Raw genomic sequence first — 17,368 nt, forward strand, 5'->3', positions numbered from 1 at the left:
TTTCCTGATGTTTGGAAATGATGTAATATTGAGAGAATCATCCCAGTGAAGAATTGTCTCTGAATGAGACAGGTTTTGGTGTTGAACTGACCTTCAAGGAGCATAACACACAACTCACTGTGAACTTTACTGCAGGTACTGATTTAAATTGCTCGTTCACTTTGCAGGTAATATTTTTTCTAAGACTGCTTGTAACTGGGGTTACTCATCCATCAACTCTCTACTCATTCAACAATAAGACAGGCAGTCTCTAGACAGCAAAATACTGGACTTGCACTTCAGGGACCTTGGACTGTGGGCCTCCAACAGTAACCAGAAAGAAGAAGAACAACAAGTCAACTTGGGTTTTCAAAGAGTGCGTGATAGCAGGAGTTTAATTTTAAATCAATTCTAAATTGGACACATACAAACGAAACACGTAGAAACATCAAGATATCGTTGAGCTGTCATACTGGGAGATTAGTTTAAGAAACAATCAAGAGTTTGGACTTCCTTTACCTTAGCATTAGAATTACTCAAAACTACATCATACATCTGGCAACTAGGGTTCTTTTCATGCATGAATCTATAGTAGTTGCACTGAGTGATTCTGGGTCAGTCCTGTATGTCATCACTCACTGAAGATGTTATGCAGTGCAACAAACGAGTTTGATAAATCACAGAATATATGGTCTAAACTGCTTTCTGTAACTGTTAAAAGAAAAAGAAGATATTTTTTTCTTTGGTCTGAGAACCGGAGCTTTCTTTAAGCATGGCTACATCTGAGCAGTGAATTTGAAATAAATAATAAGGCTTTAACACTTTCAAAGGGAGCTGTAGAACCAACTGAAGCTGTGACTACTGACTTAGAAGACACTGGCCACTCTCCGTATCAGTTAATCAGATCTCTCCACTTGTTATACTGCAATGCCCTTTTCCTTTTCCATCGTACTTTGGAATTATTGAGGAAAGTCCCGAAGAGGATGGCATCATCTACATGTCATAGGAAGGAGCAGCCATTGGCTGGTATCCGGAATTCCTAGTGGCTCTGTTGAAGTTGGGAGATGGCTGGTCCTCTGCCACCAGCCCGTTCTGGTCATCCATCACCCTCCAAAAAACAACAGGCAGCATCCTTCCGTTATTCGTTCTGAAAACAAACAAATAAGTAAATGAATAACACAGGGTTGGCTCGCATTGCAGTCAGGATGTACATTTATTATCAATATCTTAAGTAAATTCGGCGTCATTATCTTGGACAGTTAATAGTGTAAACCCTGGTCTCATATTACAGTAATACCAACTTCACTTGTCTTTTCAACAAAAGAGTTGTTTATTTTCTGTTAACTTTTGAGGATTAAGTTCAATAATGTTGTACAGCAGCTCCACTTTGGCAGTTTTCAACTGCATTGTAGATTGCTTGTAAATTGCTACTCTTGACCTACAATTTTTAGGCATCTCTTTATCATTAATACTTTATTTCTTATAGGCAGACAAAAAGTTATGATTTCATTTTCGTCTTTCAGGAGATAGGAAACAAAAATTATTCTACACAAATTTATGACCCTTCCAAGGTTTCCTTGGGAGAATAAAAATGCTGCAAGCAAAGACTGAGATGTTACTCTTCCTGATTGGAGGTATGCAAGGAAGTCACATTTCGTGTTAGCCCCAGACTATGACAGGGGGGAGCTGAGTATAGGATCAGCTCAGTGGTCTGGTGAAACTAAGATATACTTACTTTGAGTATAGGATCCAGGCCCCTGCCTTAGACACCTTGCGTGAGGGCTTGTGGACCTAGAAAATGCCCAAGAGCAGGTGGAATGAGTAAAAACAATGCATCCCAACTAAATCCAGGATACAATGTTTTGAGTGGGGATCTTTGTCTCCCTTAAATACAGCTTTCTTCACCTAGGATTTAGTGATCTACCAAGAGTGTTTTGCCCCTTATGGATACCTAAATGGTTGCCATAAATGTACTTTGTAACCTACTTAAACTGATTTGGCTTACTTGTTTTCCTTGTTATGTTTATTTTCTATGTTTGTACACCTGCTACAGCTGTTGTGTCTGAAAACCTTGCTGACTGAATGGTGACTTGCAGAGATGTGACTGTGCTAGTGATGTCAATAGCACTTTGAGTACCACTGATTTTAGAACGTAACTGATGAAGTTAAGACACCATTCAAAAGAGCTTATGCATTTAAAACTGGTGAATGGCATCTAACAATTGCTTGCTGATGAATTTTAACTAATTCTGAAATAACAGGCAAAGTTGTGGATGAAAGAACTTTTTAAAGAACTTACTTTACTAACGTGACTGCAAGAATTATACAGCACCCAAGAAGTATCACCAAAAAGACACTCAAACTAACTCCAACCCATTTCCAAGGGGAAGAAGATAAATAGATTTGTCTGGAGTCCGTAACTTCAGAGTGTCCCAGGGGAATCTCTCGATTGCTCTCCGTAACAGGTTGTGGTTCGGTCATGGTGGTTGACTGAGAGGTCATCCCAGTAGTTTGTTCTGTAGTCGATGAGGAGTCATTCTTCTTCCTTTTGTCCCAGTCGACATATCTATTCATAAAGACTAAGGAGGCACCATTTGGAAGTAAACTATCTGCAATATAACCTCGCCAATGTACCTTCTTTCCTCCCACTGTGACATTTTGCATAGCAACTGCTCCATTCATGGTTGCTAAAATACTCTCTTCCTCTGAGCTGCCAATGGTAACGTTTGAGAGCACGAGAACACCATCTTGTACAGTGATGGCTTCTTTGGCTAGACTGCCAATGGTAACATTTGCAATACGTAATCCCCCTCTCACTATGATACCTTTCATGGCTACCGAATGAATAGTTGAGTTGACAATCAATCCGTCAGCCAGTACCATGACACCATGAGGGAGAATCTCTGACACTGTAGTGTTCAGAACAAAAATGAAAGAAGAAGCCACCAGACCTTGCACTTTGCCAAAGTAGCTATTATTGAAGACTCCCATGTAGCCCGTCCAGTGAGCAGAAACGAGACGCTCGATGTAAGTGTTTTCAAGGTCTAAATCTTTCAGTAGCCTGAGTGGTGCAAATATGTCCACTCGGCAAGAAGTGAGCGTCACGTCGTGCACCCCAAACACAATGTTCCTGAAGTGGACGCCGTCTGCTACAAGCCATGTTTCACAGTCTTTGAAGTTACTGACAGTTGTTGCTTCGGCAACATCTACCAAATAAAGCTGAAATGCAGAGAGAAGTTCGTTAGTAGAAGTAGAAACAAGGTTCATGCTTTGGAACACTCTTTAACTCTTTGTGACAGCCCGACTAGAAATTTAAGCAAGACAGTCTTTAAAAAACAAATTATTGGCAAAAAAGAACAATTACAAGCCAAGCATTTGCATTGTATGTCTGGATGATCCCTCTCCTTTATTTGTACAGAGAGAGGATTGCTTCTGGAGGACTATTTAGAAGAACTAACCTTCCTTACACACGATGGATAAAGCTTGACGAAAGAGGCGTTTCTGATCTCCAGCGTCTGGTAGGTCTGGTCAACGTTTTCCAGATCGACAACCACAGATGCCTTGGGGGAGATGCAGGAATCATGAATAATTCTTCAAAATCACACCACTAAAAGCATGAGACGTTTTCATTCCACAGAAACTTGTAAAGCTCAAAAAAAGAAAGGTAAAGAAAACAGAGGTTTGTCCTCATATCATCGTGTCACAGTTTATATTATGCAAGAATATTTTCTCATACAATATTTAAGCAGAAATATTACTTAGTCTGATGAGAAGTAAATAAAAAATTATCCTTAGTTACAAACATGTAATGAAGTATGTAATCTGCCTACAAAGAGAACTGTACTCACGTGACATCCAGTTCTGAAAGTATCTTATGAATCCATTAAGGATACTATGTTCATATAGCTTACATTTTTTAGACTATGTGACGTGCCTGTCAAAATACTACGCTCAAGCCACTCACATTTTTCACAGAGGAGAAGTCACACTCCCTGTAAGAGAAAGAGATGTTGAACTTCCTGCAGAAAGGCGACTCATGCGCGTTGTTTATGGTGAGGTTGGATCCCATGTCGGGGGGCGGAGGGAAGTGACGTCTTTGGATCATTCTCTCAGCATACCAATTGGATATTCCTTTCAGCACCACCTGCCAATCACAGCGGTAGTGGTGTGCTAATCAATGAGATTATAAGATATCTGTTGTCAAACTGGCTTGTACAAAATAGCATAATTTTTTACACTGTTGCCTCATTCTAGTTTGGAAATAATGTCTGGCAATAATTGTGAGCATTGTTGTTGGATGTGAGGCACATTGAGTGTAGCTGCACCTGCCGTCCTGTTTCTCGGCGGGAATGGATTGCTATGACACTCTTTAATATTTTCCATTGTTATTTATTTTGATTAACAAAGACTAACTCTTCATTAGGAGCAGTATTTTGTGCCTTTTCAAGACATTTGAATTCTAATACTGACGCGGTTTAATCACGCCATTAGTTTATATGAAAACCCACAATAGATATTTGTGGTCACAGCCATCCTGAGAGATAGAAAGTTTAGATTTCAAATACAGAAATTAGCACAAAAATATGTCATTTCATAATGCTTACCTGATTCCTTGTGGCAACTGATATAGACGCATAGTCCGGCATCCCTGTGATAGTGTCTATTTCAATGGAAGCCCCTTCTTCTACGTAAATAGCTCCTTCAAGGAGTTCTGAAAACCTGAAGTCTTTGAGAACAAGTTTGCCTCTCTTGATGATGATCCCCTCTTTTTGGACTATGGAGACCCACAACTTGGAGAATTCTGTTGTTGCATTAGGATGGTCAACGATCAGAGCACCCTTTCGAAGCTGCGAAGTTGGAAGACTTTTAAGTTTGAGCATGTGACTTATGACAAGCAGCAATCAAGTTTGAAAATAATTAGATTGTGAAGTGACATCCGCCTCTTTAACTTAAATTAGTAAAAACCACAAACTTATTTGGGAGCTTTTTGTATTCTTATCTATATGTAAATAGAGCAGGTACATCTTAGGAATTTCAAAGCACAACCTTAATATATAAGCTTAACCTAAATAACAAAGACTTAGATCTGTCTTAGAAGGATTTTAACCTAAACATGGAAAGATCAAACCCAGCTCACTTTGGAATTGACGCGGACATCTACAGCTTTGACAGGCGCCATCAGTGTTGTATTGAGCATGATTCCCACCTTCATTCTTGTCCATGAGCTCCCATTACCAGTAATAACTATACTGTCCATAGTATTAACTGTAATGTTATGTGTATCGAAGACAGGCAGGGCACCATCATGCAGCCTCTTCACTGTACTGTTGTTAACAGTTAAGTTGGAAAAATAATTGCCGTAAATGACTCCCAGCTGGGAGCTCACTGAGGAAACTGACATTGTACAGGGCTCTGAGTTTTTGGTGTGTCCTTCTGAGGAAGAGTTAACCATCACTTGGTCCAATTCGCTGGTATGGTGTGGAAAGGTTCCATTGACAGAGGTCAACTCTAATCTCACTCCACAGCCCACTGACAAGATTTGCAAGGCTTTTGCATTCTTGATTTGAATATCGTGGAACTGTTTCATGTTCGCAAAGTCGAGGACTGCAATCTGCAAAACAATTAAACAAAGGAAAAGCTAGAAGTCCATCAAGCTATGGTCCACACCAAGTAATTACATTAAGACATTAGAAAGAGTCTAGAGAATAGCCCAATACATGTGAATTATAATCAACAGTTTCCTAGAGCTAACAAGTAGGATTTCGAGATATAGGGAATCCTTAACTTATTCATTTTTAGAGTTCTATGTATTTTTTTTTATTTATTCACAAACGAGATATAGGACATAAAGACTTTTTTCGATGAATAGTTCATGGCTAAAGTTGTATATGTAACTCTTACTATGGACATCAAATGTTGTAGTTATAATACACAAAAAATAAGTTTACTGTAATGGAACAACAAAGTATCAATATTACAAAAAAGAATTCAAAGCATACAGGGGACGCACAGAGGGACCACTACTTCTGGACTTTCATATTACGAATTTGCACAGGTGCCTGTAAATGTTCTTGTCAGCATAACCAATGTTCATTTTGAATGTCATAATTTAGATATTGTTTTTTGCTGCCGTCACTTTGGGCTGAATTGACGAAGTGGTCAGAATTTTAAATTGTGGTGCAAAACATTCTTTTATGCTTTGCTGCCATTATGTTCTGATGTGTTGCATCTTGCAGGTTTTGGTGTTAAAGTATCACTTTGGGGCTTGATTTGATTTATGAAAATTTTGGTTATAAAGCCAAGCACAAGGGTACTTTCAACCATTCAGTGTTTCAAACAGTGACAAGGGGGGAGTTGGAGTGGCAGGACAGTAAGACTGAGTAAAGGATGTGGGAACAGAGGTAAAGTAAAAGGCTACAAAGTGGATGCGGCTAGAGGCCGAAGGGATGCAGCAAACACCCTTTAATAATGCCTACAGTGCACCAGTGAGGTGCACCAGTGCCGCTACCCCTCTACCGGACAAGTTTGCTGTTGTAAACTTACCCTGTAGAGGCATGTTTACAACACCAAACTTGCCCCCTTAGAGGCATGTTTGGTGTTGTAAAACTTACAAGTGAAGTTGATGGAAGTGATGTAATAAGGAAGAGACACCACTATAGAAATAGTTACAAATAATAGTGGAAGAGGGAAGAATGACACATGAAGCATGCATTCCTGTCGTGATTTGAAGTCCACCTCAGTTAGCTGGTACTGCCAAATGGTTAAGGTAAGACATTCATAATGAATTCTTATTTGGTAATTTAGTTATCTGGTAAATTAGTAAAGTACACCATATAAAATTAATCTGAAAAAGTCATGCACCAAACTTGGCCTATGAAGTATGACACTGTGCACTTGATAGAGTTAGGCAATACTATTTGGTTTGCTGAGTACTTAAGGTCAGAATGTTCATGCTGAAATACAAACTTTGCACAGACTGCTGCACTTTGATAATTGGCTTAAAACTTATATCAGCTTCCATTCGTCACTAAGTGCTAGGTTATACACAGCACTGGACAGCTAGGCTGAGGTAATCTGGACATTGTCTTCAGCTCTATCCTGTTCGTAATTAGGACTGTCTGAGTTTTCTTGCAGATCCATTATACGTTTAGTTGAGAACTCCATTGCCAAATGACCATTATTGAATGGTTAAACATTTTAGAAGATAAACAGAAAATATAAGGAAAAATCTGACAATAAAGCAAAATAATTTACAACTAATTGCTCTTTCAACATTACCTCTTTAGAGTTGCTGAAGTCACAGATGCAGGACGAAGATGTATATGTACAGGCCAATACTTTGTCTTTCAGCTGGACCTTGGAGACATTTGCAGGCACAATCAGGTCGTCCTCAAACTTTAGATATGGTGATGACAGATTCATAGGAACACCTTCAACGATAACATTCTTGATGGAGATCCTCTCTCTGTCTGGCACAACTATGCAGTGTTCGTCAGCCGAGAATATTACCACGTTATTGAGTAGCAGAAGAGCAGCCGGACTTTCAACCATGATGGCAGATCTACTAAGATGCTTAATGTTGACATTGGACAAGGTGGCAGTACCACTCATAATCCTGAGCCCATGTGGTGCTACAGTGAATATGGAGCTGTTAGTAATGTCTAGCTCTGAGGCCATGAAAAAGATGCCATTTGTCACAACAGATGCAATATGGCTGTCGATCACCCACCAGTCACCTCCAGCCACCACTTGTTTGATAAACTTTATGGTTGTATTGAGAATCTCACATGGGTAACCTTCCCAGTTTAAGGACTCAATAGATGCGATGAAAGAGTTTTTAGCCGAAAAGTCTTTTTGTTGGATCAGTTTGATCATGGTCACCCTTGTGTTCTTTATAGACAGATCCCGCACCCCGTCAGAAATTACATCTGCATAGGAATTGCGGATTCGAAGCCACGTCCTGCATACTTTGCGATGTATGTTGCTCATATCCTACAGTAAAGAAAAGAAACATTAGTTTTCCCTCACTGGAAAGAAGAAATATGTAACTCCAAATTCGTGCACTAATGTATTGTTTTTTCAGTTCGACCCTCAAAAGCTATGGGATATATTCAGGATTTCAAATGATGAATAAGACTAAAGCTAATCTTCATTTACCGCTTTCACTCATGCTCATATTACAAAAGCTTCGCCAAAAGTACAAGCAAAGACCCACTGAAGGGTGTTTGCTTCTTCATCCTGAGAGTACTGTGAAGAACAGTGTTTACAGGGGAAGTGGACAACCTCCAGAATTTTGTCCATCATGGAGTCACTCTCGGTGCTCCTTCCAAGATGGCCACTCAGGGCTCTTTTCCTACCTTGATCCATTGGTGAAGTTGTTCATGAAAGCACCAATGCATGAGATTCAACAAAACTGGTGGTGGGGTTGAATTTATTTTTGTAACAAGAAGGGTCAGAAAAGGCCTTGAGGTTGTGTTATAAGAAGTTTCTATAGTGGCACAACTGTTGTCTATACTAGATTAAGGATGAATAACTGAGATTTCCCTGTCAAAGTCCCTGTGACACTTGAGAAGGTGTGGGAACAGTTCTAGTAGTGTCTGGTGTTCACATCAATAGGTCTTCCAAAGGTGTTGAGTGAGAAGATCCTAGTTGTTATAAAATACCACTGGAAATAAGATCTTGTTTTGAGAGCAGTTTTGCAAGTTTTGTAACTGAAGGTGAGTTTTTTTTAACTCTGCAAATGGATAGAGGGAGTGAGTGCTGTTATGGTTTGCAATCAAATTTTGCTCGATGTTTGACGAAGACTAATGCTAATGAGGAGAGCTACATTAATAGCTGGACATGGGAGAAGGGAAATTGCATTACTGCAAAAAGAGAGCCGGAATACACGTGAGGATGCAGTATTAAGAAACAACTAATTAGTTCATCCCCACTCCATGAACAGAATTCATCCCAAGAATGAAAAATAGGGAAGCCATACCTTAGGCCCTGTGGGGAAATTCTTGTCTTAAACAATTTTAATGAGATTTAAATGCCTTGAAAGTTTAAGTCTCTCCCTCGATGCTGAACTGTAGGCCCTGGGTGCATACCTTGTAGGGGAAAGTTGTAACGCGACCAGCACCTTCCACTGTGATCCAAGAGACGCAAGCGGGATACACGTGAACGCTCTTGGCTCCTCGGATCTCCAGTTCGTGCTCCCCAGAAGGAAGGGTGAAATCTTCCAGGCACTATGACGACCTAGAAAGGAAAAATGGACGTGTCCATGATGTTAAGAGCGAAAGAAGGAACGTGGTAAATGGAAGGTCTTCTGTAAGTCATTTGAGGAAATTGTAACGGGAGATATGCTTATCATGGAGTAAAATCTTAACACTTCGTCATACTTCATACAGAAAGGATATCCTGTATTATTTACTGGAACTAAGTTATTCCATTATCTTCATAAATGAATATTATTTTCTTTGAACCAGTCTTCATGTCAATCATTTGAGGGGGGTATGTTTAATAAATTTACCATAATCTTGGACAAATACCATGCAATGATAACGAGTTTCTGTCAGAATGAGTGTTTTCATGTGCCAACAATTCAAAGATAATTCAGACTCAAAAATTGACTTTTTCCACCCACTGGTGACGAAATTGAATTAAATTGAAACTACGTAAGCAAATGAAGCGACTCCAGCCCTTACCTTATCAGTTTCATTGTAGATGCAGAGTGGGCCTATTGGCCTGTTCCACTGGCAGTAATGGCTCTCTTTGGAAACATACACTTCTCCCACGTCCCCTGCTGAGATATTGCTGAGGGTCCCATCAAATGAAGGTATCTCTATGGTTGTAGATAAGACGGGAACGTCGCTCTCACTAGCCAGAGCAGGACAGACAGTTGTTGCTAGGAGGATTGTCGCCAGGACTTTGGCAACCAGCTGTACTACAGGCTTGCAGCTCTGCATCCTGGTTAGGGGAAAGAGAGAAAACTGAGCAAATCTCTGCTTATTTATTTACTGTACTGCCATTGCTTCAAATGGCATTAATCAGTACCATGCAATGCTCAGTACACTTTCATCTAGCTTATAAAAATGAAAGACCTTGGTTAAGAAAAAAGTCACCATAGAAAACCAGGTTTATGCATTTAAATATAAATACAGGAGCTTTCTGCCTTCCATAAGGTCTTCTTCAACTGTACTAAACAGTATTACAGGAATGAAAGACCTTTTTCCCCTCTTCAGATGTAAGAAAAGAGAATTTAAAGGTCATATTTTCGAAGGTTCTTGAAGCTCATCGCTAAACCTATCACTGATGCTGATAATTCTCGTTTATGTTTTTCCAACTCGAATCTTATGAGAAGTATCTATAGTGCAAGACAGACTGGATTTAACTGATGAACTTGTAAAATTTGTTTTCCATGCTACAAGGCCATTCTTAAATGAAAGACGACAATACGAGGAACAAACGCTGAAGAGCTTACAGCCAGGGAGTGGACGAAAAGTGAAGGATAGAACTGGATAAGAGTGAATAAAAAGCAAAAGGAAAAAAGCAAAGCAGTCGGGGGCTGAATGGATATAGCCAATAGCACTAAGAACAGCACGCAGTGTTCCATGCAAAGCACTTAGCAAGCACAACCCTAATGAGCTAACACTTACATCACCCTCACTTGTCCCCCTCCCCTCCACCACTTCCCCCAACACATTCACACACACACACACACACACACACACACACACACACAAACATAATTTCAAGTTTTCAAGGGACAAGCTTGTTCTGACGAAAAATCTTGTTTTTTGCCTTCTAGAAGCTACAATTAAAGGGGTGCTTTGGAAGTCTGATGTTTCCATGGAAGTTAGCCAGACAGTGTAACATGCAATGAACCTTGGTAAGCCCCTATAGACCCATTAAGGCAAAGGCATACTGTGTCTTCGCTCTCACCTTTCCAAACCATGAGACAAAAAGGGGAACGATGCTGTGCAGGTACTCTGGTCTGACCCAGGTGAACTCCAGGAAGGGCTGGACTGGTCAGCTTTCAGCCATGTGACTGCCAACTGAGGATTAAAAAAAACCAGGAATAAGGGGCATTGCTGTGTATTTTGTAGCTTCCTTCAAATGAAATAGGATGCATGTGACAACATGCTGAGCTGGTAACCACATAACATTATATATGGACCCACTCTGTGTCAGTCTTCTTGTGAAACTTCCCAGATCATGCAACGAAATAAAATACATCCTAGTAAGGTCTGTAGTGATAAAAATCTCGATATTCTTGAATAATGTAAAAGAATGAAGGACATTTGATGACCTCCACGTTCACAATTCTGCAAAGGTTCTTGAAATTTCTTCAGTGACGATGGTTTTATTGTGTTCTTGTGGGGCAAATGTACAGTTACATTAATTTCCTTGTGCCACCCTGGTGTAACTACATAATAATTTTGGGGACTACATTATGTATTTACATACGTCATGTGTATGTGCACGAAGATGTACATTCATTGACACATGTATGTATGTGTATATATATATATATATATATATATATATATATATATATATATATATATATAACCTAATATATCAATATGCATAATAAATAAAAGGTATCCAAGTGCATAAGTAATAAAAGGTACACTTAGTCTTATAAATTTCTCCTTTCAGTTGTTCCATGGGTATATTTGTTGTCATATACTTTTTGTGACTTATTAGTATATATATTGTATATACTGTATATATAATATATATAAATATATTTACATATATATGTATGTATTATATATATATATATATATTTGTGTATATATTATATTATACATATATACACATATATATGTATATATGCATATATATACACATATATTAAGCCACAAATATCCCTTTCTATCGAATTCGCTTTACCTTTTTCACAGTAGAATGGATAAGCTCCTGTTTCATTTGTATCAGACCAAAAGAGGCACAGGTTCAAATCCTGACTGGGGCGCTTGTGTGTGTGTGTGCGTGTGTGTGTGTGTGTGTATCTGTGTGTTTTAATCTGAAGCGAAACTTGGAAGTCCGATCAGCAGGACGTCAAACCCCTGACCACTCATTCACCCTTGCCTTTCAAACCTTCTTTCTAACACATTCGAATTATACTTCTCTTTTCACCAACCTTTCGTCCTCCATTCTCTTCACATGACCAGACCTTCTCTGAAGACACTGCCCCATCATATCATACAAGATAAGATTTCCACCCTGTTCAGTTCCTTGTTCGTCACATGCACAATATTCATCTCTACCCTTTATTCCATGAACATTCAGTATCCATAATTTGCTCATAGTGGGTAATTAAGGATATATATATATATATATATATATATATATATATATATATATATATATATATATACATACATATATATATATGTGTGTACATATATATATTATATATATATTATATATATATATATATATATATATATATATATTTATATATATATATATATATATATATATATATATATATATATATATATATAATATATATGCAGCACATTAGTGAGCAAAGACACAGGAATATTAATCTCACCCTAAGATTATCCCCTGATCTTTTGTCCCTGTCTTTTTTGTTTAAAGAACATGTGCAGATTAACAAACTGCAACCCCGCCCCCTTCTGTTTTTGTATACTAAAATCTTTCAACTTCTTTTGTATTCGGTGTGAACTTGAAAGTGTAGAATAAACTACGAAAGTACTTGTTCAAAGTCCCGGTTTTCACTCACCTTCCGACGTGGATTTTATAATAATAACACACACACATATATATTTTATATACACATACATTTATATATATAAATATATATATATATATATATATATATATATATATATATATATATAATATATATATATATATAAAAATAAATAGATATATATATATATAACAAAAATAAGAAACATCCTCATGCATTCATAAGGGTTCTGTTATTACCTCTTTCCTCTTTAGGGTTTCAGTTGAAAACAAGCGTCACAACCATCCGTCAACAGCTTGTTATAATATTGTCACAACATTCATTCTCACGTGATCACCCAAAAAGAGCCAAGGAAATGTGATGCTATCCTGAGAAAATATCCCAATCTTGGACATACCTTAAGGTAAACGAGGAAAAAAAGATAGGTCAGTCTCGAGTAGAAATGGCACCACTGACCCTTTTTTCAAATGCCTCAGTGTCAGGTCAAGTCGTAGTACCTAAAGGAGGTTTTCTGGCGTCACACTTAGTTCCGAAAGGAGGTATTCTGTGGTCTGGGTCACGTACTTTTTCAGAGGGAAGAGACACTTTGTAAAGGGACTTTCAACTTGTTATACCCCCTCAGGTGGTATTTTAATTCCAACCGTGTTCGATTTTTTTAATTACGCCATCTTAGTGTTAAGTTGCTGTATGATAATTGTCGCCACTGTCATAATGTAAACAACTAATGCATTTCTTCCCCAATAATAACATTATTATTATTATTATTATTATTATTATTATTATTATTATCCGGATTACAGTCATTATAATTTCTGTTGTAACTATCATTACTGTTTACTTCCTGCACACGTAATAATAATAATAATAATAATAATAATAATAATAATAATAATAATATTATTATGTGTGTGTGTGTATTATTATTATTATTGTTGTTGTTGTTGTTGTTGTAATCTACGTTAAGATCATTATCATTAATACGACTGTCATATATGCGCAGTAATGTTATCACTATTCTTCAAGTTCAGACACGTGTCTCATGTTTTCTAAAATACGCGAAAGGAATACATGATTTATATATACGTTAATACAGCACGTATTATTGATTGTACTTACTCCGAAGCCAAAGGCCAGTGCTAAAAGGCAGGGGTTGTTCCACTATGTGACTCAACCCTTTTGGGCACTCTGTAGAGATGTATCGCCTACTGATGCTTCGCCTCTCACAGGATGAGAGGGGGTGTCCTAATAAACTAGCCTCTCACGAGGCACAATTCAATTCTGCCGAATGCCCCTCGTACAGTGCACCTTGTGGGAGAGACTCCTATCTCCCCTACCCCCACCCATAACCTTCTCCCCCACATTCACCCAATCAGCCGTCATCATCCGAACGAGCCCTTATGTCGTGTAACGCGAAAGGAAGAAGAGCTGGCCTTAGAAAAAGCTGTCAGGCTCCCCCGCCACCCCTTCCCCCAGCAACACAGATCGTAGCGAATATCTTCATCCACAGCAAATAAAGGGGGAAAGTGATTATAAACAAATCCTTCAGGCCCAAAACCTGATAGTCAACTTCATGGAGCGACATAGTTCTCTCTCTCTCTCTCTCACTCACACACACACTCACACACACACACACATACACACAGCGCCTTTCGGCCTAAGTTTTGGTTGGGTCTAATTGGAAACCTTCAGTTTCCTTTTTTGCCAGCCCTTGTTAACTCTCTTATCAACATCCAAACAGCTCGTGACGTGATTTGAAGCGACGAATTTGTCGTGATTTGGTGCAGGAAATGCGTATTGATTCTCATTAGGATATTCTTGGCAACGGTCAGTCGTATCCCAGCTGGAGAGGTATACTCTCAATGGCCGTGTCATGACAGGGGTGAGGAGTACATTAGACTCATATCGCACGCCATCACGGCCCATCCGTTTTGTTGGTCATTCGTGGCGCAGCTCTGCCAAGGTGGAAGGAAAGCAGAATATTGCGAATCGAGAAGCAAAATAACGAGGCGAATAGCGAAATATATCATCACCATCATCATCAGCAACACGACGACGACGACGACGAGCGTAGAACACCCCGTTATACATTCATTGCACGATTAGCTTTCACGAGGGATGTCCTCACTACCCTCATCATCAGCTTCATTAGTCTCTCATCAAATTCATCATCGCCTACTTTGCTACATTTCCTTTTACGCCTACCGTAGGGCGTTTTTTCCTCTCGTCTACCGCGCAGCCAGCATCATCTGTCTCCCCTTCTGCAGACTCTAAATGCCCTAAAATGGAAAGACAAGTGGAAGAAGGTCAAGAGAACAAGCACAACCACATGAATTCGACAGAGAGCTCTCGCTGTTTATTCATTCCCAAGGACCCTGGAGCTAGATCATCCAATGCACCAGTCACATGTGTTACAGAATACTCTCACTCTTACAGTTAAGGACCGCTGACCAGGGGCGTATCCAGGATTTTTATATTTTGGGGTGGGGGTGGGGTTGGCAAATATTCAGGCCTGACTTATACAAGAAACTTAAATCAAACGTCTGAAATAATTTGAATATAATGAATATAGTCCTTTATCAGAAACAATAAACCCAGTAATATAATAAAATGGCTAAATAAATGTAATACTGTACTGTTGATGTTTCAGAAACTCCTATGCCACCTCCATCATCCGCCATCATTATCTCATCCAAGGTAGGGGGGAGGGGTGGCGTTACCTTCAGAGTATTGTGTTAAGTATTGCAAGTGTTTTTGGGATGAAGTTGCTAGCCCTATCCCCCTTTCCACATTGGTTACGACCCGCTACGTTCGACTAGCCACCAGGTATATACTGTACATAACTCACTGAGGATTGAACCTTGGTCTATCTTGCGTGAGAAGCCAAGGTGGACTCAGTGATCCACGTGGGTCTATGGTAAGTGTAATAATGATAAAGATAATATTGGTCTAAAAAGGCATTGAATTTCCGTTAAAATGCAGTTATATAACAGAGGAACAAAGAGCAAGAAGCTGCAAAGAAACTAGCAAAGAAATAAGGCATAACGAGCGAAAGGCATCAACTCTTATCACAATGAAAATCGGCTTTGAATTGGTAGAAGGGGAAAAAAAAAGAAATCATTCCGTGGAGGTGCATTGTTGGTAATGGGCCAAGGTAATGGGTAACAGCTAGACCTCAGATTCCAAGACCGTGAGTGAGTGGCCTTCCCAAATGCTATTGTTTTTATGTCAGTTTTACCTTTTGAAATGTTTAAAAGGAAGTTCAGCGACATGATTCTTCTAAAAAAAAGTAACATACGTTCGCCATATACACACGTATAAGAGCCATACGAAATATCAGACGGCGTGATCCATATTTTATTGTCAAATCCACGCTATCATAACACTCAGAAAATGAGAAAGTCTGATTTATTTTTTTTTTATCTTGAAAGACTTTATATTTTCAGTCGTCCCAATATCAAATGAGTTTATTATACAATCTTGATAGCTTGATAAGGCATAGGATATATTTTTAACGCTATTATAGCTTTACAGGCAGCCATTGCTAACATATATTTTAAACATTATTTTGATGTTTTAAAACTTGGTTATCATAACATATGTTCTTAACATTTTCAATCACAAGTTTTCTAATACAACACTCATCAAGATATTTTCAAACAGAAGATATGTAATAAATAATTATTTTCGTCAGTCATGAAGGACCAAAACATAATTCTACATAAAAATGAGCAATAGGCCTATAAGGATGTATGCGGTTGTTTGATCTGTGCATAAGCTTTAATAACTAGCCTACGCTAAATTTTCTACGGATGCTGCCTTAGTAACATATAGTAACTATTTTTTTCATTATTTCACTACATATCCCGGGCCAATGATTTGACTCCACGATAATTGAACGTTAACTATAGATATGAAATGAAACTCTTAGTAGATATCAAGTGTTTGCCTACGGCTTAGAAGAAATCCCACAGACAAGTTATAAACGGCCTAAAAATACACTAGTGAATATTTCAAACCAACTTCCCTAAAATTACCTATGTGTACCCTTTAGAATTTCCCGTTTTCTATAAACTAATGCGGTTAATAAATGGGTAACAACAGAAAATAGCCAATTCGTATCTTATTTAGATTTTTAAAAACTTTTGGTGGTTAATTGATATATTTTACGTTTTTGGAAACTACCAAAATTTCGACCACTGAGAAAGAATACGCTGTGTTTTCTGTCATCAGACACTGAATGTTAAAAACACGGCAGGTGAAAGAGAACCAGATGATACAAAACACCAAGGTCTTTAGACCTAGCAAAACACGAGCGGCTAATCCACTGACATATGTAAGATGTAAGGGAGGCTCTGATTGGCTGAGGGAACCCAGAAAAACTAGATCAGATTTTCAGTGAGAGATTTGAACTGTATCTGACTGGACTGTGTTTAATAACATTTTTAAAAAACTTAAAGGACTAATGATGCTCATTGTTATACATGTATAGGCCTAATAGTAATATTTCATTTTCACTTGAAAGCATGTGCAGAATCTGTCGTGGCAATTGAATCTAAGGTGAGTGTTGTTAGAATATGTATTTAATTAATCATAATAATGGTGATAGTTTCTTAGTCTTCTGAAACGGTTATAATCACTATCTATATTTTTCGTAACAGTTTGAACCAAAGTACATGTGGT

General features: G+C 38.4%; 1 protein-coding gene across 2 annotated transcripts; it reads right to left on the reverse strand.

Moving 5' to 3' along the window:
* Positions 1-360: 360 nt before the first annotated feature.
* LOC136836571 (uncharacterized) lies at positions 361-13,996 on the reverse strand. 2 transcript variants are annotated; one of them, XM_067101024.1, is made up of 11 exons: positions 13,805-13,996; positions 10,903-11,015; positions 9,666-9,927; positions 9,069-9,216; positions 7,258-7,971; positions 5,117-5,590; positions 4,584-4,826; positions 3,944-4,123; positions 3,438-3,539; positions 2,279-3,198; positions 361-1,126 (listed from the first exon to the last, which is right to left on the reverse strand). In XM_067101024.1, exons 5-11 carry the CDS (start codon positions 7,966-7,968, stop codon positions 973-975), a joined length of 2,784 nt encoding a protein of 927 aa, XP_066957125.1. In that variant the 5' UTR covers positions 7,969-7,971; positions 9,069-9,216; positions 9,666-9,927; positions 10,903-11,015; positions 13,805-13,996; the 3' UTR covers positions 361-972. The 2 variants fall into 2 exon arrangements, with proteins under 2 accessions (XP_066957125.1, XP_066957126.1); XM_067101025.1 differs by lacking the exon at positions 10,903-11,015 and having other exon boundaries at positions 13,805-13,957.
* Between the last annotated feature and the right edge of the window lie 3,372 nt (positions 13,997-17,368).

The sequence above is a fragment of the Macrobrachium rosenbergii genome, chromosome 56, assembly GCF_040412425.1.
Source record: "Macrobrachium rosenbergii isolate ZJJX-2024 chromosome 56, ASM4041242v1, whole genome shotgun sequence".
NCBI lineage: Eukaryota > Metazoa > Arthropoda > Malacostraca > Decapoda > Palaemonidae > Macrobrachium > Macrobrachium rosenbergii.